This window comes from Camelus ferus, chromosome 34 (genome assembly GCF_009834535.1).
Source record: "Camelus ferus isolate YT-003-E chromosome 34, BCGSAC_Cfer_1.0, whole genome shotgun sequence".
In the NCBI taxonomy this organism is placed as follows: domain Eukaryota; kingdom Metazoa; phylum Chordata; class Mammalia; order Artiodactyla; family Camelidae; genus Camelus; species Camelus ferus.
Window position 1 is genome coordinate 17015699 of NC_045729.1, and position 27521 is coordinate 17043219.

General features: G+C 51.4%; 1 protein-coding gene across 1 annotated transcript in view; it reads left to right on the forward strand.

Moving 5' to 3' along the window:
* Positions 1 to 380: 380 nt before the first annotated feature.
* The window catches only part of VWF (von Willebrand factor), a 114458-nt gene continuing 87317 nt past the window's right edge, over positions 381 to 27521 (forward strand). Inside the window, 7 exon segments of the mRNA XM_032473470.1 lie at positions 381 to 502; positions 586 to 741; positions 1918 to 1972; positions 3590 to 3754; positions 11482 to 11584; positions 11873 to 12081; positions 18187 to 18308. Of these exon segments, the coding sequence (XP_032329361.1) occupies positions 1918 to 1972; positions 3590 to 3754; positions 11482 to 11584; positions 11873 to 12081; positions 18187 to 18308 (654 nt within the window). The 5' untranslated portion in view covers positions 381 to 502; positions 586 to 741.

The window sequence follows — 27521 nt, forward strand, 5'->3', positions numbered from 1 at the left end:
ACCACAAGCAGGTGGAAGAGCTCGGGCAGAGTGCCTGAATCTAACCATCCCTGCCGTCACTTGACCAAGGCCTGGACTTGTGACAGGCCCTCGTCTTTCCCCCCTCCCTCCACTCTGGGGGCCCCATGCTGGCTGTTCACACCTAGCGTGGACAGGAATTGGAAGTTCTCTCCTTCCTCTAAACACGGCTGCGAAACTGGCTCAGGTTGAGATGTTTTTCCAAACTTCCCTGGAGTCGGGCTCTGGACACCGTTTCCGGAAGCTCTGTTGCTCTGGCCTGCATTCCTCCCTGGCCTGGACCAGCCGGGCCGGACAGCCTGCGCTCCTGGTCCTCCCGACTGGGTGGGGCACTCTGCGTGGGGAGGACCAGGGACTGGAGTGGGGGCTCGGGGAGGGCAAGATAGCTCGTATGCAGCTGCTGGGAGGTCTCCCACCAGCCTGTTCAAAGCCTTATCGCCTGCGAGGTGTTTCTAATACCACTTCCGCTCATTGTTTCCTCCTGGTAATTAAGAGGCAGCTCACGGGTGTTGTGGTGGGAAGTGGGGTGGTTGATGGACGTCACAACTTGGGCTTATCTCCCCCCAGCCACAGGGAGCCCGCAGCCCCGGAGTCACTCTCCAGCAGAACAGTCCAGTCCCAGTTACTGGGAGCATGGCCTAGGGCTGGCAGCCCCACCGTGCACGGAGGCCGAATTTCCCAAGAGACCTTGGAGACACCCGCAGCCCCCATTTGCAGGGGAAGGTATGGTCTTGGGAGAAGGGCTGGCTCCTTGTGGAAGGAAGGTGCGGGACTGGCCCCTGCCCTTGGGGAGCTGGGGCTCTCCTCCTGGACTGGAAGGACTTTGTTTGGAGGGGTATTCGCAGCCAGGGAGCGTCCTAACACCACCTCCTCCACTTGCCTCTGGTCGTCCTGTGGTTGCTTCTGTTCATGCCTGGGCTTTCCTGCTTGTAGCGCTTGACCAGGTGGGACAGGAGCGAGTTTGCCCTCACCTCTGGGTACCTTCTGGGAGCAGCCTGATGTCCCTGTGTTGGGGGTTGCAGGAGAGGGGCACCTGCTTTGAGACCAAGACTTGGCCATATGAGACATCAGACTGTTTCTTCCACAGACAGATAATGGATGGGGCTACCTCTCCATTGGCTGGATGGGGGAATTGGGTAGGAAGGGAGTCCCCCCACCCAGGGACTCTCAGGTGACAGACTCTGCACTTAATTTAGCAGCTTTTCCAGAGCAGAAGGCTGTGTCAGGGGCCCTAAGGGACTTGGGGGGAGGGGTGCTCTGCCAGCCAGGATCCAGTGTCCCTTCCTGGGGGGCTACACAGCAAGGAAACATGCCCAGGGCCCAGGGCCGCTGGACTCCTGTCCATTGATGAGATCAATGCAAGAAATGTTGCCTGAACACCTCCTGGGTGCTGGACACAGTGCTGTATGCTGGGATGCAGATGGGAGAGGTGTTCATGTACACTGTGGGTGACCGACCCACAAACGTGGTTCCTGAGCGTTCTTGAAGCCTGGTGCCAGTGGTAGGAGCAAAAGCGGAAGACCTGGCAAACGTGGGGGGATGAAGAGGAAGGAATTAGGTGCCCGCCAGCTCTGAGCTGCTGCCGGGGCTCAGGGACAGGATGGAGGCTGGGCTGGCCCGGGGGCGCGTGGAAGAGAAGGCGGGCAGAGCTTTCCTTCTCTGGGTGCCTCTGGGACTGCAGTCTGGGGAAGGGTGCCCGAGCTCCTGGCTCATAGTGAGTGTTACTCTTGGGCCTGGCCCCAGCCAGAGCCTTTTTCGAGGGCCAGCAATCTATATTTAAAGGGCAAGTGGAGGTCAATCTTTTCTTTTGCTTAAAACGAATCCTCCCCACTTGATGCACGGCTGGTGGCGCATACCAGCAGCCACTAAAGCTGGCTCGTGTCTCCTGCTCCTCCACAGATGATTCCTGCCTGGCTTGGGAGGGTGCTGCTTGCTCTGGCCTTCACGTTGCCAGGTAGGTACCAAAGCGCTGCCCTTCTCCTCTCCTGCCCCAGGGCCACTGGGAACAGCCCCCTTCCAGGGATCAGCAGGTGTGTCTGGAACTCACTTGTGTGCCCAGCCCCATGCTGGGCTGGTGTTGGGGCTGCCAGAGTCACTGGTTGCCTGGTTAATTCTCCTTGTGAAGGCTCTGCAGGACCTCATCAAGGAGCCGGTGCCTGAAAATGTCCTCTCCAAATAGGGAATTAAAAAGCCCAAGGGCCACAGAGAATCATCTTTTATAATGGGGATGGAGAAGAGGGAAGAAGGAATCCAAGACTTGGGTAGGTTATTAGTTTTAGAAGGGATTGGAAGTCATCTAGTTGTACAGATGGACTTCCCACAGTACAGATGAAGAGACTGAGGGTCAGAGAGGAAAAATGACTGCGCCAAAGTCACACAGAACCAAGATCGGAGGTCAGTTCTGCTGGGCCCCAGGCCAGCTCTCCTTCACTGCATGACTCTGCCTTCCTTCCCTCACTGGGATAATGAGTCTGTAAATGGCAAGAGGGGCCCTGGTCTGACCCTGGCCTGAGCCTAGTCTCCACTGAGACAGCTAGGCCCACAGCGTCCAGCCTGCTGCTATTAGTCTAGGGCGAAATGTACATTCCTCACCCACTCTGCATCTTCCTGCTAGTGGGTCCTGCAATAGGTGATCCAGGAAACAAAAAGATTGACTGCTGTGGTTTCCCACCTGCCAGCACAGGGTGTGAGGGTGGCAGGAGGGTCCCCTCGGAATTAGCCTATGACCCTGCAGGGGTTAACACTTCATAGAGTCTGTGTGTCAGGCGCACAGGCTGATCCGTTTAGGATTTAATATTTTCAAGATACCCCAGTAGATGAATGTACAAGGATGCTCATTGCAGTCTATCTACACATCAGAAACCTGGAAAATGCTAGACCCTCCCCATAGGGAGCCATGCAAGATAAAATATAACGCAGCCCCTGAAAACCATGTTTTGGAAGTACGGCCTGATGAATTCTTCACAATATGTTGAGAAATAAACAGGTTGTAAATAGTTTGCCCAGTATAAGGACAAATTTACCCCCAAAAATCTGTAGTTATGTATGTGCTGCAAAATAGAAATAAAAGAGAAACAGTAAAATGTTAACTCTGGTTATTGCTGAAGGTTGGTCACCCGTGGTTTTAACTTCTTTTTATTATTTCTTCCGTAGTCTCCACAAATTTTCTATATTAAGCATGCAGTACATTTAAAGTCAGTGAATACATGTCATCAAAATGGATGGATTTCCTGAAAAACAGCCCCTCTGTTACTGCTGAGTGCTGGGTCATGTTTGGGGCTAAAAGCAGCAGCTTTAGTCTTGTTTGGGATGGAAAGGACTTCTCCAGAGCCTGATTTTCTTTTCTTTTCTTTTGTTTTCAGGGGAGGAGGTAATTAGGTTTATTTATCTAAGTGGGGCACTGGGGATTGAACCCAGGGCTTTGTGCATGCTAGGCAGGCGCTCTACCACCAAGCTGTCCTCTCCTCCTCAGAGTCCGGTTTCTTAACAGGTTCAGCCTCCCCCCTGCCAGGCTGGAGTGGTCTGGGCTGGTGGCCCCAGCTGTGCTCACTCATGGCTTCTCTCCCTCCAGGGGCCCTTTGTGGAGAAGGGACTCCTGGCAGGCCGTCCATGGCCCGATGCAGCCTCTTCGGTGACGACTTTGTCAGCACCTTTGATGAGAGCATGTACAGCTTTGCGGGCGGCTGCAGTTACCTCCTGGCCGGAGACTGCCAGAAACACTCCTTCTCGCTCATCGGTGAGTCCTGGGCGCTGAGGCGGGGAATTCAGAGCAGGGGCCAGCGTAGCTCAGCCCTGGCATGTGGGGACGGCAGAGATTGGGGGAGGTCTTCTATCCTTAGGACGGTGCCCGAGCAGAGAGCAAGGTGGGGAATGGCCTCTCCACGACACAGGGGTTCCCTCGGCTTCTCCATAGTCTCTCCCCGGGGCAGCCTGGTGGATGGAGAGAGTCTTCGTGCTTCTCCAGTGGTGCTCCATTGCTCTGGGTCCGGGCAACGCTCTGGGAGCTCCGAAGCTTCAAGAGAAATGATGACCCAGAAGATGCTTTGTAAGAAACAAAGCCTGTAGGAAAGGGAAGGATGGTGGCATATTTGCTGAAATTCAGAGTGTCTAGGTGATGTTGAGCACCTCCCGTGTTCCTGGCGAAGTGCTGGTACCATTCCCTTGTTATCTCTGCACCCCTGTGGCAGCTCTGAGATGTTGGGAGAGGTAAAGTCACCCTGCTTCACCCAGGAAGAGCTGAAGCGCAAGGAGGCTGAATGATCCTCTCAAGGGCTGACAGATTGTAAGGGAAGAGCTGGATTTTGATCCTGGGCTTATCAGGAGGAAGGAACTTCCCTCTGTACTAAGGAGAGAGGGCACCTTCCAAGGCTGGGAGCGGGGCTGGAGACAGAGATGGAACATTGTGGTTTGGTGACCTTCACTGCCTAAGAATTAATGAGATGTGTGTGGTGTGTGAGCACGGGATGCTGCAGAACCTTCCCAAGGGAGGGGGTGGTCCTCAGCCTTGGGAGTGAGATGGCAACAGACTCACAATGTTACTATAAAAATTTTCATGACAATTGTTTTAAGGATGGTGAGGTAGACTTTATTCAAGAGGGACCACTGCCTTGGGGATTTTGCAGGAAAAGAAAGCGATGCTTCACTCTGAATATGTCAGGGACAGACAGGGGTTTATAGTCAGGGGCCGGGGTTGGGTCATTGGATGGAAAATTACTAAGAAGAAACACCAGGGACAAGGGGGATTCTGGCTAAACCAGCCGGACAGGATTCTTGCTGAAGGCAGGCCAGGGAGACCAGATCCAGGGTGGGTTGTGAGGGGTATGGTCAGATACTGAGGGTAGGGGGTTTTTGCTGAAACTGAGCTAAGCGGGCCTAGGACAGAGCCGAGGTGGACACCTGATCAGGAAGCAGGGTTGAAGGACCCTGACTCAGGTTTGGTCCAGGAGACTAAGAGCATCTTTGTTAATACCCAGACCCTTACATGAGATGCAGGCAGTAGGGCTCTTGGCGTCGTTATGCGATTGGTCAGGAAGGGTGGGAGCAGCACCCTCGGTGTGCCCGGCGAGGCTCTGCTTGGAGCCCAGTGAGTGGCCGTCCAGCCTTACCTATGGGTTCCCCTGCTTCCTTGGCTGTCCCCTTATGCTGGCTTCCCCATCTGCCTTGCCTCTGCTGGAAAACCTATCCCAGTGTGACTTTGGTGGTCTGAATGTCCCTGGAATGCCATTTTCCCTACTCCTCTGTGAATCCCTCGAGGGCAAGGACCATGTCACACTCATCTTTGTTTCCTGGAGCTTAGCTCACGGGGATCCCTATTGACTCTGAAGGGGTCAATCCGTGACGCCTGGGGCTCTGTTGTACGGAAGGGCTGGTTTCGTCAACAGCATGGCCTGTGAGGCTCTGGGTGCGGGGTTTTGCTCAGGCAGAGAGGACAGGGGAAGGTGTTCTGTGCAGTGGGGACAGCTTGAGCACAGGGAGAGTCTGGAAGGAGCGTGTGTATGCTCATTTTGTGCAGCCCGGTGTGTGTGTGGGGTTCAGGGGGTCAGTGTGGCCGGAGCCATGGTTCTCAGACTCCAGCACGCATCAGGCTGACCTGGAGGGCTGGTTAAAACAGACTGCGGCCCCGACTGGACCCCCCGAGGCTTCTGAGTTGGTGCGTCTGGAGTGGGGCCTGAGATGTCATTCCTGACAAGTTCCCAGCAGACGCTCCTGGTTCGAGGTGCGCAGAGCCAGGGGGAGGGCTGGGATATGGGGTGAGGCTGACGGGCAGGCCCTGCTGTCTGACGGGGGGGTTTGTTTCTCAGTGCAGGGGGCAGCGAGGAGCTGGAGGAGCACCCTGGGCAGCAAGCAGGAGGCGTCAAGGGGAAATTGGCTCCTTGCCAAGACGGTCCTGAAAGGGAGAGAGGTGGGAGGTAGGATGGCCTTGGCCATGGTCACCAGGCAGGAGATGAAGAGGACCAGAGACATCCCTAGGGTGTGATGAATTAGGGAAGTCACCCCGAAGGCTGAAACTCTGGGGACCCACCACACCTCAGAGGCAGCAGTGAAGAGAAACTGCACCTCCCCAGGGAAGCTGCAGGAGGTCCCAGTGTTTATTTAAGTGGATTTCTCCACCTTAAAAGTCACAGTGCACTTGCGACAACACGGATGGACCTAGACGGCGTTACGCTAAGTGTCACTAAGTCAGAGGAAGACAAATATTAAACGATCTCACACTTGGACTCTTAACGAACAACCAACCAAACTCATAGAAAAGGAGGTCAGATTTGTGGCTACCAGAGGTGAGGATGGGGCCGGGGGATTAGATGAAGGTGGTCAAAAGGTCCCAACTTCCAATGAGAAGATAAGTAAGCACTGGGATGTGATGTACAACTTAAGGACTCTAGGCAACACTGCTGTGGGGCAGATGTGAAACTTGCTGAGAGAGTAGATCCTAAAAGTTCTCATCATAAGGAAAAAATTTTTTTCTTTTTTTCCTGTCTTTCTTGCTTGTGGCTACATAAAAATCCTAGTGGAGATGATGGAGGCCGCCTACCTGGGACGGCTCTGGGGTGTACGTGGGACGGCGGGTTAGGAGTGACGGGAGGAAGGCTTTGGAAGAAGAAAGTGGTGGCAGCCTCCGACCCCATGGCTCTGAGCCTCAGTGGCGTTTCCAGGGAGGGGGACATTATGGGGACACCGGGGTGCCTGGGGCGGGGTGGCTGCCTTGGCTTCACAGTCTGTTTTAGCTCCTCTCTGCTGGGACTCCTTACCCTGGAGATGGGTTTGTAAGCCACACACAGTGAAACCTTAGTGCCAGGCACAGAGTTCAGGGAGGGATGAGAGAGGCAAACAGCATGTTGGAAAAGCCCTCTCCCCTATTTAAACCCAAGGCCAGATCCCTCCTCCTTCAGTCCCTTCCCCTGGCCGGCAGGGAAAACCCAAGCTGGGCTGGTGTCCCTGGGCGGTCACTGTCACCTCCTCCAGGAAGCCCACTTGCCCACTCCAGCCCTGTCTGGCACTGGGCTCATCAGCTTGTGCTGTTGGCTGTTTTCCTTCCATGAGACCTGCTGGCTCTGCCCCGGCAGGGAAGGGAAGCACAGGAAGAGCCAGAGTTGGGGTCAGAGGACGTGGGCTGCGGTGCCCTGTCTCCCTCTTCGCTGAGTATCCTCAGTCAAGTCACACAGCATCTCTCAGCCTCCGTTTCCTCATCTCTAAAGTGGAGACACTGTGAGGATCAGGGGAGACACGTTATTGACAAGTGTGAAGCTCCCCCCAAACCTCAAAGGTTGAAAGCAGCCACGTTGACCCAGGACGCCCACTTTTTGGAGGTGAACGTGGTGGTGAATGTGGCTGCTTGCGCCGTCCCTCAAGGTCAGCACCCCTCCCACACATCCACGCGGGCTGGCGTCAGAAACCTGGCCTGTCTGGCCATCCTTCTCTGGGCTTCTGGGACCGAGGAGGGTGGAGGAGCGGGCTGAGTTAGGTCTCTCCGGTTCAGATCCTCTCTGTAGGATTCCCCCTGGGGTCCTTATCCCTCCTTATAACAACTTGATCTTACCAAGTATCAATTTTCTGGCAGGTAATTGACCGAAACCAGGCTATGGATCAATCACATTTCGATGTAGATTGGCTTAATCCCCACCCCAAATCGTGCTGCTAACATCAGAGGACACGGGCGGCTGCTTTTTCCATTCTTGGTAGTGGTGGTGATGGGAGAGGGGGGCGGGTTGGCAGGAGAGGGGTGTCTGAGGAGCTGGGCCATGCAGGGTGGGCTGGCACTGCTGCTCCAGGGGCCCGAGATGCTGGGTCCGGCAGTCCTGGATGTGCGGCTCCATCCTGCAGGCACGGCGGTGCTCTCCCACCTCCTTCTGCTCCATTGTTCTTCAATGACATCCTGTTTTCTCACTTCTAAGTCACCAATTCCCGTTCCTGTCCTGTGAACCTTGTTCACATCCTGGGTAAAGTGTTTGTGTCCGACCGTGAGGGACCACCTGCTGTGAAAGGGAGGCCCCTTCCCTGATGCTGGCTCCCATCAGGAACCAGCGGGTTCCCAGGTCAAGGCTCCCAGTCCCCAGCATGGGGACCCAGGAGAGACCTTGGGCGTCCCGGTGGCCTCTAAGCCATGCTGCAGGATGTGGCTCCCAAACCAGCCCAGAGAGAGCCACGAACACCCACATTCTGAGTCAGTTCCCCTGCCTGGGCCTCTGTTTCCACACCAGCACGTGGCCAGGTCAGACCAGATCGCCATTGCTCAGTGTTTGGACGTTGATCCCCTGCATTGGAGTCACAGTGTCAGCTCCCTGTGGACCCAAGTCCCACGGTCCATGGAGTCAGGCTGCCTCATTTTTCACCTGGAAGGGGCAGGGGCTCCCATGCACCCCACATGGTGGGAGGCAAGGGGCTCCGTCCTCCGTTCTCCTGGTTCCCTCTTGCTTGACTTTCTGCTGAGTTCGTGGCTTGCCCAGCCTCACAGGCCCTTCGTTTATAGTGTTAATGACCTCCAGGCTTTCCCACGGTACCTGTTCTGCCCTGCTTCCCCTGGAACAAGTGACTGGTTAGGTGATTTTACATCCATGGAAGCCTTTGATACAGGAAAAAAAAATGTGGGGTGAGAGGATGGCTGTGTCCCAGGTCGCGGTTGAGTCCCTGGGATGCACCCCGCCAAGTGTAGGTCCTTGGCTTGGTGTAAGAAAGAATTCAGGAGCGAGCCCCAGTTGAGTAAAGGTGGATTTACTCAGAGAGACACACACTCCACAGACAGAGTGCAGGCTGTCTTAGAAGGCAGGGGTTGTGCGCTCAGTTTACAGTGAAAGTAGATACACACCCCACGAAGGGCAGGCTCTCTTCCTCCAAAGGGACAGTGGCCACGAGCTGTGGGCACTGTTGGTTTTCATGGGCTCAGTAACTTTGAATGCTAACAAGTGAGGGGATTATTCCAGCCACTTTGGGGAAGGGGCTGGGATTCCTAGGAGCTGGGCCACCGCCCATTTTTTCGCCTTTTATGGTCAGCCTCGGAGCTGTCATGGTGTCCGTGGGAGTGCTATTTACCATGTTAATATATTACAATGAGTGTGTAATGAGGCTCAAGGTCTACTGGAGGCCAAATCTCCCCATCTTGGGCCTCAAGGCCTGTTGGGGGTTGAATCTCCCTCCATCTTGGTGTGAATTGCTGTGTTATTCCTTGAAGGGCTGTGCCCTGCCCCCTTCCTTCCTGTCTCACCTTGAAGAGCTCCAGTCGGCAGCTGCAGGATGGCGGCTCACCCACCCTCCAGCTGACACCCCCAGCCCACTTCCCACCCCCATTCCCCCCCCCCCCCCCCGCAGGCCTGACTGGTTCTCAGGCCCCCTTCCTGAATCCCCATGACTGGAGGGAGTGCCTTTGAGGGGAGCTGACCAGGGTCCCTCTCCTGTTCCCAGGACAGAGATGCCTTTGGCTCAAGGTACTGGTTGAGTTACCCAGCAAAGCAGGGGTAGAGCTGCCCGTCCCTCTGCTCTGTGAGACTGGGGATGGATGGGAGGGAGAATCGTACTGACGAGGAGGTGGGTTCTGTGGTTGAGAGGGTCTCTGGGCTCATGGCAGCCCCTCCAGCAGGCAGGTGGTGCATGGGGCTCACTGCTGGCAGGAGTGTGGTGTCCACATCTGGCCTTTGGCTCACTGTGGATGCCAAGGGGCCAGGAAGTCTCCTGGGAGGGACTGAATGGAAGGTTGTTTGCTTTTTCAACATTGTATTATGGAAAATTTCAAAGATACAGAAACATTGAAAGAAAAGGATGGCGAACACCCAGATCCCCACTCCTCAGGTCCTGTCATTAACGTTTGAGTCTGTGTGTCCTATCACTTCTGTGTGTTTTCCTTTGGCTCATTTTTTGCTTTTGGACAGTTTGCTTAACTTTTTAAAGATTGACTTGCTGCCAAAACTATTGAAAGTGAAAATGCAGTTCAGGGAAGACTCCTCAGGGGAACAGGACAAAACCCTTCCCCTTGGTGGGCGGGTTGCTTCACCCCTGGCCAGCACTGGTCTGGAGCTCTGCAGATTGTGGCTTGTGGGTGCTGGGTGGGCGGTGGGCCTTTCCTGGTGGCCCCCGAGAGGCTAACGGTATCTCACTCAAGACTCTATTCTTAGAATGGTGTCAGTACTCACATGCGACGGCCCTCACTGAAATCATACCAGCAACAGGTCTATTTTCTGGCTCATTCTGGTTAGTTCGGGGTGTGTATGTGTGTCATGTGTCACTGTCCTCCGGCTGCCTGGGTCTGGTTCGGATGCTGGTTGGGGTCTCCGCCTCCCAGACCTCTGCCAAGCGGCCCCTTCCTTAAGCTTTCTTTATCAGTGGTCCCAGCCGTGGCCCCACCACCTCATGTCAACAGACCTTCCTGGGTCTCCTGGACTTGGCTCCATATGCATTCTTGCCTCCTCTTTTGCAGACTAGCTGGAGCCCACAGTCCCCTCACCCTCCTAGAAGAAGGCACATTTCCTCATTCCCAAGGTTACCCTTTGCACTGGGGTCCGGTGCCCCATTTCTTCAGGGGCCCAAAGGCACTGTGCCCCCCCACATTTGACCCCTGTTTCTCCAGCATCTTCCATCTCTGTCTTCACTGGGTGCCTTCACCGTCCCTCTTTCCATCAACTTCTCAGTCTCAAAGGCTTGAGACTCAGACCACACTGTTCCTTCCGGATCCTTCATCTCCTGTGGCCACTCAGAAGTTATCTTTGAAAACCGATGGCTGAGCTCAAGCGCCGGTTCTCAGGGGTGAGCAGTGGGGTTGTTAAGTCTTCCTAATGCTGCACACATGTCTCTTCCTGTCTTCCCAGTTTCATGTCAACTGCCATCGCCCTTGTTTCTGCATTTGCCCCTCACAACGGAAACCTCAGAGACTATTTTATTCTGTGTTTGGCTGTTCAAGTATCTCTTACAGCAACATGGATCATTTGCTGTGTCCGTATGAAGTTCGCTGTGTGGAGTGAGGCACTTGACCTCCAAGAACTTTTAGAGACGCTTTCGCATCTCTCAACTTTTCCCAGAGAATCAGATTCGGTGCGCTGAGGAGGAACTTGTGAATCTCCGTTCTGTCCTAAGAGAGCATTTTAGATAACACGTCCCAGAGTACCTGCCATCAGTAACCCACCCTGTGGCTTTGACTCGCCGCCTTACAGTGTATTTGATTCATGTGCATCTTCATACTTAGTTTGTAAACTCCCGGAAGGAGGAGGTCATGCTTTTACGTTTTACTTTTGAGAAATGTAAGCGACTACTGGAGGACTATGTATCCAGAAGGCACTCAATAAATATTTTTAGGTGAGTGGAAAGATGAGTGAGTAAATGAGACTTTTAGGGAGATTTTTTTTTGTTGCCCATTTGTTAAATCTTTGTGGGGGGCGGATTTTCCACTCAGATGGTAAGAGACAATGGTTATAAATAAATGTATTAATGTTTTTCAAGGAATGATCGCTACCCAGTTTAAATGATTGTTTTCTCTTTCAGGGGACTTCCAAGATGGCAAGAGACTGAGCCTGTCGGTGTATCTCGGGGAATTTTTCGACATCCATCTGCTTGTCAATGGCACCGTGCTGCAGGGGGCCCAAAGGTAAGGTGGAATGAGCCCAGAATGTCCAAATTAGAAGGGGCCCTGGGGATTCCCCTGGAGTCCCCCTTCATTTTTCAGATGAAGGAGCAGGGTCCAGAGAGAGGAAGCAGGTGCTCCCAGAGGAAGGGCAGGGCTGGGTGAGAGCCTGGTGTCCCGACTCCTAGACTGGGCCCTCGGCCCCTTTGCACCGTGGTCTGAAGCCTGTAGTGTGCAGCTGGGTTGAAGGGTGGAGGGACACCCAGGAAATGGATGAGAAGCCCCCTTCCTGAGCTCCCTCTGTCCCTCCAGCGTCTCCATGCCCTATGCCTCCGAAGGGCTGTTTCTGGAGGCTGAGGCTGGGTATTACAAGCTGTCCAGCGAGGCCTACGGCTTTGTGGCCCGGATTGACGGCAGCGGCAACTTTCAAGTCCTGCTGTCAGACAGATACTTCAACAAGACCTGTGGACTGTGCGGCAACTTTAACATCTTTGCTGAAGATGACTTTCGGACTCAAGAAGGTAAGCTTTTCTGGGACACCGTTTCCCTGCTCACAAGCCTTCACTGTCTCTTCTCCTGGGATCCCAGCCTCCCCGGGTCCTCACCTCAGTTTATCCCACCAGCCTTCTCTCTTAGCTTCCTACCTCCTGGCCTAGACCCTCTGTTAAACCGCATCTTGGAGCTCTTCAGACCTGGCTGGGTTCCAGTTTGAATTCCCCATAGCAACTTACACATGGTAGATGGTTGATAAATGCTGAGTGATTTGAACAGATTCTCCTGAGCCACTGTGATGGAACGTCATGGGTGAGACCTGTAAAGGGTGGTCCTCTGCACTGTCCAAAAAGGCCAGTGTTTTGTGTGTGTGCATGTGTCTGCTCACAAGCAATAGAAGGTAATATGGACAATGTGAAAACCACTAATCTTTATTCTTCTGATAATTTCAATTACATAAACATTTAATCAGTGATGCTCCCCTCAAAACCTGAACATTTGTGTGTGCTTTCTCCTTCTTTGTGATTAAGGGGTAAGTGTGCGGAGAAGCAGTTGATTATTCCTTTCATTAGACTGGGAAATAGTAAGATCATTTGTTTTGGTCTTCTCCTGCACCAGTTTCTCAAATTTTTTTTTCAGTATGTTCATTTAAGGCTATCAATTTTCCTTAAATACTGTTTTAGCTGTACCACACTAATTTTCATGTGCAAATATTTTCATTTTCAGTTAATTCTATGAATTCTCAAATTTCCATTTTGAGTTCTTTTTAACCTATTAAATTTGTTTAAAATTTTTAAATATTTAGAATTTTAAGAAGTTATCTTTTGTAGTCAGAGAAAGACAAATACCATATGATATCTCTTATATGTGGAATCTAAAAATGATACAAATGAACTTATTTACAAAACAGAAACAGATTCACAGACGTAGAAAACAAACTCATGGTTTTCCCAAGGGGGAAAGGGGTGGGGAGGGATAAATCAGGAGTTTTTGGTTAGCAGGTACAAACCACTATATACAAAATAGATGAACAACAAGGTCCTACTGTATAGCACAGGGAACTGCATTCAGTATCTTGCAATGAATGCTACTGGAAAAGAATCTGAAGAAGAATCTCTCTCTATATGTATATGTATACATACATATACGTATGTATACGTATATATATAGAACTGAATCACTTTGCGCTATACCAGAAACTAACACATTATAAATCAACTGTACTTCAATTTCTTAAACGTTATCTTTTGTAACTAAATTGATTTCTGATTTAAATGAGAAACCTGGGGGGGGTTGTCTGTGGTCTCGTATGGGATCTTTCCTGCAGCTGTTCTAGATATGCTCCAGCAGGACGCTTTCTAACTGGTGCTGGATTCCGTGTCTTTCTTCGAACTACCTTTGTTAATTGTGTTATTCAAGTCTACTGGTTTTTTTTTTTTTTTCTTTTTAAACCACGTTTTGTCTGCTTCGCCCACCCACTGCTATGTAAATAATGCCTCAATGAACGTGGGTATACAAATATCTTTTCAAGACCCCGCTTTCTATTCTTCTGGGTACACACCCAGGAGTGGAATTGCTGGGTCACATGGCAATTCTTTGAGGAACTGATACACTGTTTTCCATGGTGGCCCTGACATTTACACTCCACTCACAGTGCACAAAGTTTCCAATTTCTCACATCCTCTCCAACACTTGTTATTTTCTGTTTTTTTTTTTTTAAGTTGCTATCCTAATAAGTGCGAGGTGGTATTCGTATATAGGTTTTTGTGTAGACATATGTTTCATTTTCTCTGGGTGAATATTTAAGAATGGCATTAGTGGGTGGTATGACAAGTGTATGTTTAATTTTGTAAGAAGCTGTCAGACTGTCTTCCAAAGTGGCTGTATCATTTGCATTTCTATCAGCAATGTGTGAGTTCTAGTTGCTCTGAATCCTTGCCAACATTTGGAATTGTCACATTACTATTATTATTCATTATTATTACTGATTTTAATAAATGTGTAGTGGAATCTCATTGTATCTCACTATTGTTATTTTAGTGTCACCTAATCTTTTTTTGTCTTCTGACTGTAAAATTTTGCCTCTTTTCATCTATTTTATATTAAATTGTGTTGTTGATGTATTTGGATGTGTAGTAACTGCCTTATTTTGTGCTTTTTACTATTACTGATTTTTCTATGCTACTTCTTTCCCTTCTGCCTTCACTTCCTCCCACCTTGTTTGAATAGCCGCTAAATTTGGCATTATGATTGTAATTTTACATGATCAGTGCTTCTTTAGGTGTGCCCTCAAGTTTACCAGCTTCTTTGCTCATAAATTCTCCTTGTACCTTACTATTTTTTTTGTAGATTCAGTTTCTATTCTTCTAAAAAACATCCCTTAGTAGTTACTTAACTCAGGGTCTGGTAGTGATAACTGAAACAAACACTCCGTCATTCTTACATGACATTTTAACTAGGTATAGAATTCTCGGACATCAGTTACTTCTCGCAGTGCTTTGAAGATGTTGTTCCATTGCTGCTGTTGAGAAGTACGTTGTCAGTCTAATTGTCACTTCTCTGCAGATAACATGTCTTTCAACTTTGTGTAGAAGTCATCTCATTGCTTTTGATATCCTGAAATTTCACTGTGTCCTTTCTGTGTGTTTATTTTTACTATCATGCCTGAAGCTGATGATTCCTACCTTTCAGCAGATGTAGAAAATTTCAGTCATTTTCTCTCTTCTGTTAGACATACGTTGGTTATTTTTAGTCCCCCTTTCCCCCATCTTTTTTACCTTACTTCCGCTTTCCTCTTTATCCCTCCTTGTGGCTTTCCGTGTGATGTGCTCATGCTGGCTGGTGAGAACCAAGTGTGTGCATCTTTTCTCGCTCCGTGTTCAGGAATGTCATGTTGGTAGCTTGACACTGGCCATGGTGGGGAGATGTACACCATGAAAAATAGCAAATCTTACACATCAGGGCTTATCAGCACATCTCTACTTGGATTTATCTTCCGGTTCACTGATTCTCTCTCAGCTCTGGCTAACTGAGAGATGATGTCTAATCCACTAGTTGAATTTTCTTTTTTATTTCATTGACTATATTTGTAATTTTAGAAGGCAAATATGGCAATTTTTCTACTCTATTTTTTCTTATTGTCTTGTTCTTGTATCAAGTATCAATTTTTTCTTTATAATAGTAATTTAAAATATATTTGTTTTATAACCTCTGTACAACAACTTTATTATCTGAAGTTTTTAGACTCTAATCATGTTATTTTCATTTCTGCTGAGTCTTGCTTGAAGTGGATTGTCTTCTGTGTTTCATAATTTTGCATTGTAAGCTCATCTTTAGAAGGATTTTGTGTTAATTTTTTAGTGTGGCGTGACTCAATTTCACAAGAAGTATAAATTGGAATCTCAATGCCACATGAAGACTTTCCCAGTACTATAAATTCTCAGAGGAGACTTCCCCCCTCCTATCTAGAGCCCAGACCAAGGGAATAAACTTCCTTATTATTTCCCTATCTCTCGGAGTGGATTTTTTGGGTCAACTTTCTCAAGGAGAGGGTGGTGCTTTAAGAGCCCCAGCTTCGCACAGGGTCTCAAGCCCTTCTCCCCACATCATGCAGACCCACAGCTCATGTCCATCTCCAGGGAGCTGTTAAAACCCAAGCCTGGTGGTTGGCAGAGTTGCTCCCCTCGCTCTTGACGCCCTGTACTCAGAACGCTGAGTCATACTTGCCGTTTCTACTCATCCACTTTCTTTCCCTTGCTGCTTCCCCTCTCCTCCTGCTCTTTTGTGTCTTGTAATTCTCTCTACTTTGTGTGTGTGTGTGTGATTAATCATGGATTCAATAGGATATTTGTCCTTTACAGTGGCACAGTTTTGAGATTTCCAGAAATGAAAACCCCAGCCCTAAGATGTCTTTCTCTTTCTCCAGGTTTTAAGATTTAAAAAACGAAAAATGGGACCCATGTTACTAGGGAGAAGTTGGTGCTTGTTGGAAAAAAATTGAGGCTCTGGTGATATTTTGGAAATTATCCTCAGAGGACTGTGGGTTTAGTTCTTTTCGGTTGGTAAAGACTCAACAGTTAACCTTGCTTCCTGGCATCATGGGAGTCTGCCCAGCTGGGCTTTAGCGCTGGCTCTCAGAGATTTTTCTGGACACGAGATTATTCGTAATTCCATCCAGTAAGACATCCTTGTGCCTCATTTCAGATGTAGCCTATAGCGTTTCACTTCATAGAGGGTCAGGGATGGAAAGGATCCAAAGGGCATCTATCTGATCCACCATGTCCCACACAAGGAGCTGGGCTCAGGAGATGGTGGGGTCAGCCCAAGGTCACGCAGAGCAATAGAGAGCTGACACCAGACCAGGGGTCGTGCTTCTCTCTTGGGCCTTCCCACCCAGCACAAAGCCTCATCTCTGCCTCCTCCTTGACATGGCGCATTAGAAAGTGGGCAAGCCAGTGGGGCATGTGGCTCAGAACCCAGAGGTCACCTATCACAATGCCTGGCACACAGCAGAAATTCCACAAATGTAAGTGCCCTTCCCTTTGGCTTCTCCTGTGTGTCAGTTTCCTGCGGCTGCCGGCAAATGACCACAAACTCGGTGGCTTAAAACAACAGAACTGTATTCTCTCACAATTCTAGGAAGCCAGAAATCTAAAGCCCAGGGGCTGGCAGGGCTGCACTCTCACCGGAGGCCCTGGGGAGAGTCTGTTCCTTGTCTCTTCCAATTTCTGCTGGCAGTCCTTGACCCCGGGCCACATCCTTGTAGTCTCTGCCTCTGCCTCCTCCGTGTGTCTGTCTGGTCTCCCTCTGTCCTCTCTTACATGATGTATGTGATTGCGTTTAAGGGGCCACTCAAGTAACCCCAGATGAGCGCTTCCTCTCGTCATCCTTGACTCAATCACATCTTTTGCCCTGTAAGACAATATTCGCAGGTTCTGGGAACTAGGAGGTGAATATGTCTTTGGGGGACCATTCTTCTGCTTCCCACACCCCAGATGCCAACTCACTATACTTCCAAGGTCCTGCTTTTCCTTTTTTTTTCCAGGGATAGTTTATTTCCCATTTCCAGGTACATCATGTGACCTTGAACTATGCTTCACTCTTCCAGACCTGGCTATGCAAAAGGTCTGCTTGCCTTGCTGCTCCGCTGAGTCCCTTTGCAATGAAGGCGCAGCAAGCGGTGCTTTTCGGCACCGACTTCGCACCAGGCCGTGCAAGCCCGGAAGGCCGTGACGGTCTCTTGTGGGCAGCTGGCCGGAGCATGACTGCTCTGAGTACCAGTGCACCGACGCTGTGAGAGCACGGGGGATGCAGCGATGGGAGCCTTAGGTTCATGTCACCTCCGTACCTTCATTCTACAAAAAATATTTCCAGTCCCACAATCCAGCAGATAAGAGTTTAGAGATAAGAGGCACAGCTTGTAGAGGGGAGGGTGTAGCTCAGGTAGTAGAGCACATGCTTAGCATGCACGAGGTCCTGGGTTCGATCCCCAGCACCTCCTCTAAAAATAAATAAACCCAATTACCTCCCTCCACCAAAAATAAACAAATAAATAAATAAAAATTAAAAAAAAAATAAAAAGAGAGACAGCCTGTGCCCTGAACTGAGGAGCTCACAGTTGACTGGGGGATAAATACAAGCAAAAGGGACCCTAACTCAAAGGAAGATGAGAGTCTTGATAGAAGAGTGGTCAGGGTGCTGAGGGAGCCCAGAGAAGGAACACCAGCCAGGCTGGGGTGGGGGCAGGGAGTCGAGCTAATTCAGAAGGGCTTCCTGGAGGAAGGGGTCCCAGAGCTGCATCTCAAAGAATACGTGGAGATAGTCAAGGTACTAAGGGGATGGGGGACATTCCACAGAGGGAGGAAAGCATGAAAAGGCAGAAGTGACAGTGGTGGTGGGGGGGGCTTGTTCCTCATTGCCTTTCCCGTCACCGTCCTCACTGGGCGCATCCGTCCAGCCACCTCTCCTCAGACTTGGCTGAGCTCCGGTGCCCATGGCCATCTGAGGTGCCCCCACCCCAGATGCCCATGGGCCAGTCTCAAGAAAGTTGATTCAGGTGATGACAGACCTGGAGTTTTCACTCAGAAGTCCTGGGTGTCCTAAATGGCTTCATTCTCTTGAAACTTTCTCCACAGGGACCTTGACCTCAGACCCCTATGACTTTGCCAACTCCTGGGCCCTGAGCAGTGGGGAACAGCGGTGCCAACGGGCGTCCCCCCCAAGCAGCTCCTGCAACGTCTCCTCTGAAATGCAGAAGGTGGGTCCGGCCCCGGCTGGATGTGGTCTGGGTGGTGTGGGGCTTCTGGAGTCAAGAGGCAGAATGACATTTAGGCCCAGGTCCTCCATCGAGGGGAGGGGTGGCACTACCACTGTGGGGCCCTCTGGCTGCTTAGTGTCCCTTGTGCCCCTTTCCTTCTGAAACCCAGCTCTGACCAGAATCTGGTTAACTTGAATTCTAATACCATTCTGGGCCTGAAGCTCTGAAGATGGGCCTGGTCTAATGAGTTGGTACGGCAAATGTCTATACTGTTCTGTTTTACATTCCAATGCCCTCTCGTCCCCAAATAGCATCGTCATCACTGCCACCTGTCTGAAATTCTGCAGTCAAAAATTTTTCTTTTTTTTTAATTAAAAAAATTGTTTTGATTGAAGTATAGTCAGTTTACAATGTTGTGTTAGCTTCTGGTGTACAGCATAGTGACTCAGCTATATATATATACATATATTTGTATATATATATACATATATATTTCTTGTCATATTCTTTATCATTATTACAAGGTATCACAAAGTATTGAATATAGTTCCCTGTGCTCTCCAGTAGGATCTTGCTGTTTATCTATTTTATATAGAGTAATTAGTATCTGCAAATACTCAACTCCCAGTTCATCTCTCCCTCTGCCCCCACTTCCTCCCTGCTAACCACACGTTTGTTTCCTTTGTGAGTCTGGAAAGCCATTCCTTTTTAAGTGCTCAATAAGTGACTGTTATAAAGTATAAATGGGGGGCAAGGCCCCAAGTTTTCAGCAGCCCATCAGTAGGAAGGGGGTTCCTGTACACTTGGTTCAGAGGGGGCGGGAGCTGGTGGGAGGAAAGGGCGGGGACGGGCCTGAAGCCGCTAGCTTGGACGCATGAATGCGAATTAGAGCGTGTAGTCTATCTACACTGAGACTACCTCCAATAATAACCCAAGTCCATCACCTGCAGAACCAAATCTTTGTATAAGCAGAGAAACTCCAGCCCTCTCCTACTCCAGAAGCAAAATAAAACACACACCCCCCCCCCCAACACACAATACCCCTTTCCCTTCCCCACCCCTACCTAGCGGGAGCAAAATCTGATCTTCTGAACCAAGGAGTATGTCAGGCCCAGGAAAATATTCTGGGTTGATGCTCAACCCACCTGCGTAGACTGGAAGCACAATTTCCAGTTTATCAACAAGTACACTCCAGACACCCCTTTTTCTTGGGTTTCCAGGGTTTCAGTGGTGTCCAGTGTCACCCAGAGCATAGCCCAGGACTGGCAACCGACCAAGGCAGACGAGACGAGCTCTAACTGGGCAGAGGGCGGTGCTGTCGGGAAGGGAGGAGGTTCCTCTTTCCAGGAAAGCTTTGGAATAGCAGATGCTTGCCCTTGTAGCGCCTTGTGTTCCCCTCCCCGGGCCTCGGCATTCTGCTAAGGGCGTGGGTTTGGGGGTCAGGCCATTGTCGACTAAAAAAAACAAATGCATAACCTAAAAGTTGAGAGTGAGTTTTATTCGGTGGACTTTCTGAGGACTCGAGCTTGGGAGGTAGCCTCTCAGATTGCTCTAAGAGACTTCAGAGAGGCAAGGGAGAAGCCGGAATATGTAGGGGTTTTTGCAACAAAGACCAGCTAGTCTAGACCATCCAAAGACTAATGTTAATTAAAGAAAACTGGACATCTCAAGTTAGGGAATTCAGCGCTTTTCTATGAATAGGAAGGGACAAGAGTCTGGGCTCATTGAAATCATTCCTTTGATGTGCACCTTAGCTGTCTGGGGCCAGTGTCCTGTGCTTTCCCATCCTGAGTCCCCTCGGGGGCACCACTAGGGGTGGCAGCAGAGGCCGGGCTGCCTGAGTTCCCTCCGCTCACTGTCAGGGCAGCGGTAGCAGCTGATGACTTGATGGCGGTAGTGTCCCTTGTTTGCTGATGTGGCTGGCGATATTTTTCATTCACACCATTTACTGGCTTTGTAACTTGGGGCGAGATGCTTGCCTTCTCCAAGCTTCAGCTTCCACAAATGTAAGATGGGCCCAGGACGCGTACCTGCTGAACGGGGCCTCTGGGAGGATCAGATAGTGCACGGCGGGGCTCGGCTATCGGAGCTGTTACTGTTGCTATCGTTACGTGTGGACTCCCGGCGTCCTCCGGCGTCCGTGTGCCCCTGGAGGGCCGCACTTTGAGAGCAGGAGTTGGAGAAGCGGGCCAAGCACGCGCAGTACTTTCAGCACCAGCTTAAAATTCTTTCTTTCTCTCCGGCCCTCCTCCCAGCCATAACCCCACTTGTTTTGGGGAGCTGAGCCCAGCTCAGGGATAGGGGAGCCAAGTGTCTAGACACGTCCGTGTGTGCGGAAGCCAGCTTCTCTTCCGGAGCTGCTTATAACTCTGGTGAACTTCAGGCTGAAAAGAACGTGTGCGTGTGGGGGGGTGGAGGGGAGGCGGGGTTTTGTCACTTCTTTCTTTTATTTCCAAACACTTCTATGGTTGGCTGCTGGTTCGCCGTCTCCCTCCCTTCGTGTTCTGTAGGCGGGAGTGGGATTGTGGGGGTGGGGTGGGCGTGGGGGCTCAGCTGGTGAGGCAGGTGGAGGGCACGCAGGGACCTCTGATTCCCAGAGCCTGGGCTCTGTCTCACTTTATTTTGCAAACACAGGCAGCGCAGAGCAATTGCAAGACCAGCGCACCCCCCTCGGGTACAAAGCGATCCTCTCACTTACCCCTAAGAAGTGGGAGGTGTAGGCAGGGTTTTCGCACAGGCCTGATCCTGAGGCCGAGCAGAAGGGGGAACCGGGCACTCGGTCTCCCAGAGACAAAGGGGTGGGGGGGGGGCAACCCAGAGAAGCCTCGTCTCCAGGGGACCTTGGGAGGCCCCAGCTGCACGCCTGTCACTCGCTTTGGCTCCTGGGTGTGTTAAGGTTCTTACTAACCAGTGTCCTGGGAGCAGGTTAAGAAGTTGGTTACCAAGTTCTTAGTCCTGGCCTGAGGCCCCCAGACACTCAGACCCCCTGAGGCACAAGCTCCTTCAGCTCCCATCTTGTTTCAGGCTGTTTACCTGAGAGGAGGGGCCTGCTTTGTGTCTCAGCACATCAGGCTGTGTTTGCCCAGTCCCAGGGCACCCTCACTGGATGGCAAGCACAAAGACATCTCCTGGGAGGTGACTGCTGTGGTCTGCGGGATTGTCCACAGCCTGCTTGGTCCCACGGGGCCCCCGGGCTCAGAAGTCGGGTCTGGTTAATGGGCATCATTTACAGCAGTTTGCCGCTGTGGCTGCGGGAGCCGTTTGCAGTGGCCAAGAGCTCTGTGGGGGAGGCGGCACTGACCTCAGAGCGTCCCTTGAGCCGCCAGAATCGATTCTCCCACTTCTTTGGCGCTTCCTGCCTTTCCAAGGCGGCACAAGCGATCCACTCGTCCTGAGAGCCAGGTCGTGTTACTTATGCCCCGGGGATGACTGTTTGTTATGCCAACAAACCCAGAGCCTCTCTACTGGGACTGAAGATGGCTTGTGTGATTGCACACAGATTTGCAGTTTTTTTCAGCTTTTCAGGGGGCAGGACTGCTGGAGCTCAGGGTGAAGGCCGCATAATAAAAAGCGCCAAACTATGGATGCGCAAATAATTAGTGTTCATTTGCAGGTAACTCTACTACACAATGAACGCTTTAGAAAGATCTTTAGGTCACTTAAAGAAGAAAGGTTTTAATTGTCAGCCTGGGGAGTACCCGCAAGGGCTGAACCTCACGCAGGGATCTCGTCTTTGTCCTGCTTCCCGCTGCACGTGAAGCCCCCAGCTCCGGGGGGCCCGGGGAGGGGGCCCGGACCTGGGCGGAAGGTCATCCGTGCGATGCTCTTGCTAACTAGGAAGAGGCACCCCTTTCTCAAGACGCTTTACCATCACCTGCTGGGAACTTGCCACAGTAAACGTGATTAATGTGCATAGAACCTATGTACTCGTGTAGCCTTGGGTGTGTTGCCACCGCACTGTGCGACTTGCAGAATACACGATGGCCATGACCTTGGCCTCGCTTCCCTTGGTGGGTGTAGTCCCTGCAACCCTGCTCTTCCTTAGAATCACCTCCTCCGGAGAGGGAGGTCCCTCTCCTGCTTCTGCTGCTGCGATCTGATTGGGAGGCCACTTTTATGCCCTTGGCCCATAGAGTTCTCTCCAGCCTCAGAAGTGGTTCTCAAGATGACTAGTTTTTCTTTCCATCCTGATCCCCTCGGGGGCACCATTGGGGGTAGCTGCAGAGGCTGAGGGCTTGTCAGCTGGGCAGCCCTGAGGGTTTGTCTCCAGGCTGAGTTCCCTCAGGGCTCGCTCACGTTGGGGCCGGCTATAGTGGCTTGCTGGCTGCAACCTCCTTTGTTTACTGATAAGTCAGGCAATATTTTTCATTCCCAGTGCCCACCCACTATGTCCCAGTGATGCTTAGGTCGAAGTTGGGGTTTGAACACAAGCACACACACACACTCACACGTACACACAGACACACACACATTCCCTTTTTTGTAGAGTGAGAACCGCTCTTGAGTCTCTTTCTTAAGTCTTCGGTAGGCTAAGGAGTGAGGATTTATTTTTGTGTGTTTTGCCAAGATCCAAGAATCCTTTTGGAGCTAACCCCTTCACTTGAATCCAGGGCCACAGACGGGGCAGTGAGCTCCTGTGCTTGTGCTGGGACATGACCTTGGTCTAGCCTCAAGGCAGAGACTGGGGGCTGCCACAGGGTTTCAAGACTTCCCTCAAATTAAGCAGAACTTGGCCTTTCAGGGTGTTTGACCAACGCTGGAGGAGGTGTCGTGGGACACAAGGCAATGCAGGTGGTCAAAAGAATTTACCAAAGACCACGAGGATTTAAGAACAAAGGGAAGTTTAGTAGATACGCTGCTACAGGCAGCCACGGGCCACACAGACAGGGGTGCCTGTGTGAGCGGCAGGGTGACCGGGCGGGGTCTTTTATTAGGGGAGGGGGCTGTGCCCACAAGGGTAGGGGGCTGACTGATCAGTTCGCACACAGGTACCTGACTGTCAGGGACTCTCTGAATAATAGCATTTAGGACTCTGATAAGGGCAGGAGGTCAGGCCATCCGCCCAGGGAGCTGTGAGCCGGGCTGTCTCCTGGGGCATTTAGCTTTGTTAGGATGCTTTTCTCTTGCAGAAATGCAGGTATGCGGAGAGTCCTGCCCTGGGGAGTTGGGGGTTAAGGGGTCAGTAGGCTCCAGGCACACTGAGAGCCCAGGAATGGGGGGGGGGGTGTTATAAACTTCAGAGAGTGCCAGCCGACCCCACTGGAGGGTCAGATAAGGTGCACATGCCCCCCCCCCCCGCCCCCCCGGCCCAACCCAGCAAGCTCAGCATCCTTTCATTGCACTACCTGGTCCTTTACTGACCCAACAGAGCGTCCGTGGTGTTCTCTTCCACGGTTGTTTCGTGTCTCGTGTGTGTCTTGTCCCTGGACGAGGTTGCAGATCTGCCTTGGACAGAGTCAGTATGCAGACATCTCAGTAAGCCTGTGCTGATGGGCACCTTCAGATTCCAGTCCTCACCAGGGGGATGAAAGAGAGACACTTAGGAAACGTTTCATGAAAGGATGTTGAGATTGCTGGGTCGAGGGGGGCACGTGCACTCTCTTATCACAGAGCTGGTTATCCTTCCTGATCAGCGAGGGATGGGTGGATGGAGCGGTTCCATCCCCAGAGCTTGGACCGACCCCAAACTGCGATCCCGGGGCTGGTCCTAGGCCCTTGCCCTCCCAGCCAGCTGGGCCCTGCCCCAGTCTCTGGAAACTCAGATGCCACCCAGGAGAGCAGGGCAGAGGGGGGATGGGTCCTTTGGAGAGCTCCGTGGCCATCTCTCTTGGCACTGGGGACTTCAGCAACATACCCAATTACCCCACTTCTCATGAGGACTGTTCCCCAACCATCTCAGAGAGAGAAATGTCCAAGTCCACAAAAGCCATCCATTTAGTGGAAATCCTATCAGCCAGTTTCACAGGGTCCTTTTGAGCCAGATCTTAGAATGTGGGTGGGCATCCCAGGCCAGGCAGAAGTTATAAATAGAACCAGCAACCCTCCCCCTTCCATCCTTGCAGGCTGACCAGTAAGAAACGGTGCCCTGCCCTGGGGGTGAATTCTTGAACCCACTCCTTTGGACCAGTTCAGGCCTGGGCGCCTCCATGCCGCCTCCGGGGACAGCTGCAGGGCACCCACCCCAGGGTCTGGCTGAACAATCTTGCACTTTCCATATTAGCCCCCGCTTTCTTTGTTCACTTCAGACCTAGGAATGCCCCCCACCCCCTTCTCCTCTGTCAGCCGTTTGAAAACCAGCACAGTAGCTAAGCCTCAGACCTCCTGCTGCTGTGTTTTCTCCCCACCTTCCCGTCTGCCCCTGGGGAGAGGTGCTGCGTTGCTCCCCCCTCCCTCCAACAGGCTTGGCATCTCCAGGGAGAGGCCTGGTCTTCTTTAATGAACTGAAAATGTAATGAAGCAGGGCCCCAGTTGGGTCTGCACACCCACCCAGGCAGGGTGAGGTCATGGCTGGACGGAGCTGGGCTGGCGCTCTCTCGCCAGCCTCTGGCACCGCAGACAAGAGATGCAGGAAGAGAGAAGGAGCTGATGCCGGGCATCGGAGCCAGGGAGATGCTGAAAGTAGATTAGCTGACCCTTCTTTGGTCTCCCTGCCAGAATGGTTTAGCAAAGAGCTGAGGAGAAGCCATTTCCCAGCTGTTTGGCTAGTACTGACAGCAGGCCAGTGAAAATTACTGCAAGCACTTGACTGCCTCCCTGTGTGACCTCCTTTAGTTTTTACCTTACAGCCGTGCCTAAGGCAAGCATTGCTGTCTATGTTAGTTAAGACTAGTTTCCGCTGTGACCAGACACCTAAAGTAGGAATGGCTTACGCTGCATACAAGTGTATTTCTCTCTCGTTGTCAAGGAGCTCTGGGTGGGATGTCCAGGGCCATGCGGATGCCATGGTGTTGGGATGCAGGGTCCTTCTGGCTTGTTTTTCTGTTGTCCTCAGCCTCATGGCCCAATATGGCAGCTCAGGCGTCAGGCATCATGACCACATTCCAGCAGTAGGAAGGAAAAGGTTGAAGACAGAAGCACCCCCTCCTTTTGAGGCTGCTTCCTGGGAGTTGCACAGGACCCTCCTGCTCCTGCCCTGGTGGCAAAGTTTAGTCCTATGGCTACTCCCAGCTGCAAAGGTGGCCAAGAAGTGGAATCTTTATTCCCAGTGGTGAGGTATCCAGGGGAAGATTGACAACCAAGGCTTTAATGACTAAGAGAGAAGGGAGGAATACATCCTGGACAACTTTCAGTCTCTTCCTCAATCTCCCTCTTTTACGGGTGAGGAAACAAAGGTGTAGAGAGGGGAGATGATTTTCCTGAAGCCACACATTTTGTAAGTGACAGGGTTGGGATTCCAGCCCCATTGTACTTCTGAAACCTGGGCTGTGTCCACTGTGTGACACTGTTTTCTAATCTGATTGGTAGGAAACAAGGTGGGGAGGGTGGGTGCGTCGGGGACGTGGAAAACCAGCTGAACTGTGGTTTGGTGGCAGATGCCTGGCCTGTGGGATGGAATCAGAGTTTGAGTCCAGCTCAGTTACTGCCTCACTGGTACACGTTGGCAAGCTAAATAGACGGAGGGCCCCTTCACACTCTTAAAGGTGACTGAGGATGCCGAAGAGGCTTTGCTTCTGTGGATTATATCTGTTGGAAGTTACCATGTTAGCTATTCAAATGGAAAATTTTAAACCTATTAATTCATTTAAAAGTAAGAAACACATTCTATTTACCATGAACCCCATCTTTTTAATAAACATAAAGATGTATTCCAAACAAAAAAAGTCTGGGGAGAAGACTGGCACTGTTCACAGTTTTGCAGATCCCTCTGCTGTCTGGCTTGGGAGAAACGAGCTGCAGCCTCGCATCTGCTTCTGCCCGTGGGGCTGTAGTGATAACCGTACATCACGTAGCCTCTGGAAAATTCCACTCTGCATTTGCGAAATGATGAGGGCATAAAGGTCAAATAACATCTCAGTGTTATTATGAAAATAGTTTTGACCTCGTGGCTGCCTGGAAGGATCTTGGGAGCCTGTAGGGGGTGTTCCCTGGACCAGACTTTGAGAACTGAACTGGTGAATGCTTTACTCTCTCCATGCTTCAGTTTCCAGCTCTGAAAGGCAGTGTTTATCCAGCCTTTCTCTGAGGTTTGTGGTCTTTGAAGGGGGTCTTCAGACCTCTGAAGGGCAACGTGTGGGAGCAGGTGAATGATGTCTTCTGAAACAAGTTTATTTCCTGGGTTAGGAAGGAGTGCAGTGCACGCAGAGGGGAGGAGGGGGCTGGTCTGCCTCTCCTTAAAGTAGGGAGGTGGGCGGAGAGTCCGTGGGGGGAAGTCCAGCCCCGGGCTCTGTAGCTCAGTAGCCTTGGGTGGGTGGTGAGAGGCCAGAGGAAGCTGCCTAGCTGGCCAGGAGCTTGTGTTCTGCTGGCCCACCCACCACTGCAGTGCGTGACTGTGCCCAGGTCCCATGGACGAGAGGGCAAACGAAGACACCTAAATCGTGGATGGCTTGGGATCCAAGGGGACACGTGGGAACAGGCGTGGACACAGAGGCCAGCCTGCTCATCAAACCCTAAAGTGGATGGAGTAACTGGGGACGAATCAGAAAGGCATCTCTGAGCACTTTACTCAGGGAGGAACAAACCAAGGGTCTGGAGGCAGGAGCTTAGGAGAAAATAGAGACTTACTCAAGGAGAGTCTGTTAGGTTGGGACTAAGACAGGGGCCAGGTCATCTAGAGAGAGAAGCTGAGGCCACGGACCTATTAGAACAGTGTCCTGGAGCAGCTGTGCCTTTGCTGGGGCGTCATTGACAACACCCTGTTTGGGTCGACCGTAATTACTCTATTTCTTCTCCCACCTGAATCTATACCGTCGGCCTTGCCTGGCGTGGCCTTCCTCCTGCCCTGAATCTAGGTCCTGTGTAGCATCCAGAGCCTGGTTCAGGCCGTGCCTCCTTCCCCGGCATCTCAGGTGCAGGTTCCTTCCAGCTGCGGTTGGCCTCACCGTTGGGAAGACCCCCTTAAACTGAGACTGTGTCTTTGGGCTGTTATGTAAACATTTCTCGTGGGAACATCTGGTGCAGGTAGACGAAAAGCTCCGAGAACTGGGGGGTCTGACCTTCTCATTGTCGTGTTCTTGACTATCAGAGGCGACCTGGCCCTTCTTTATTGCCTGGTAC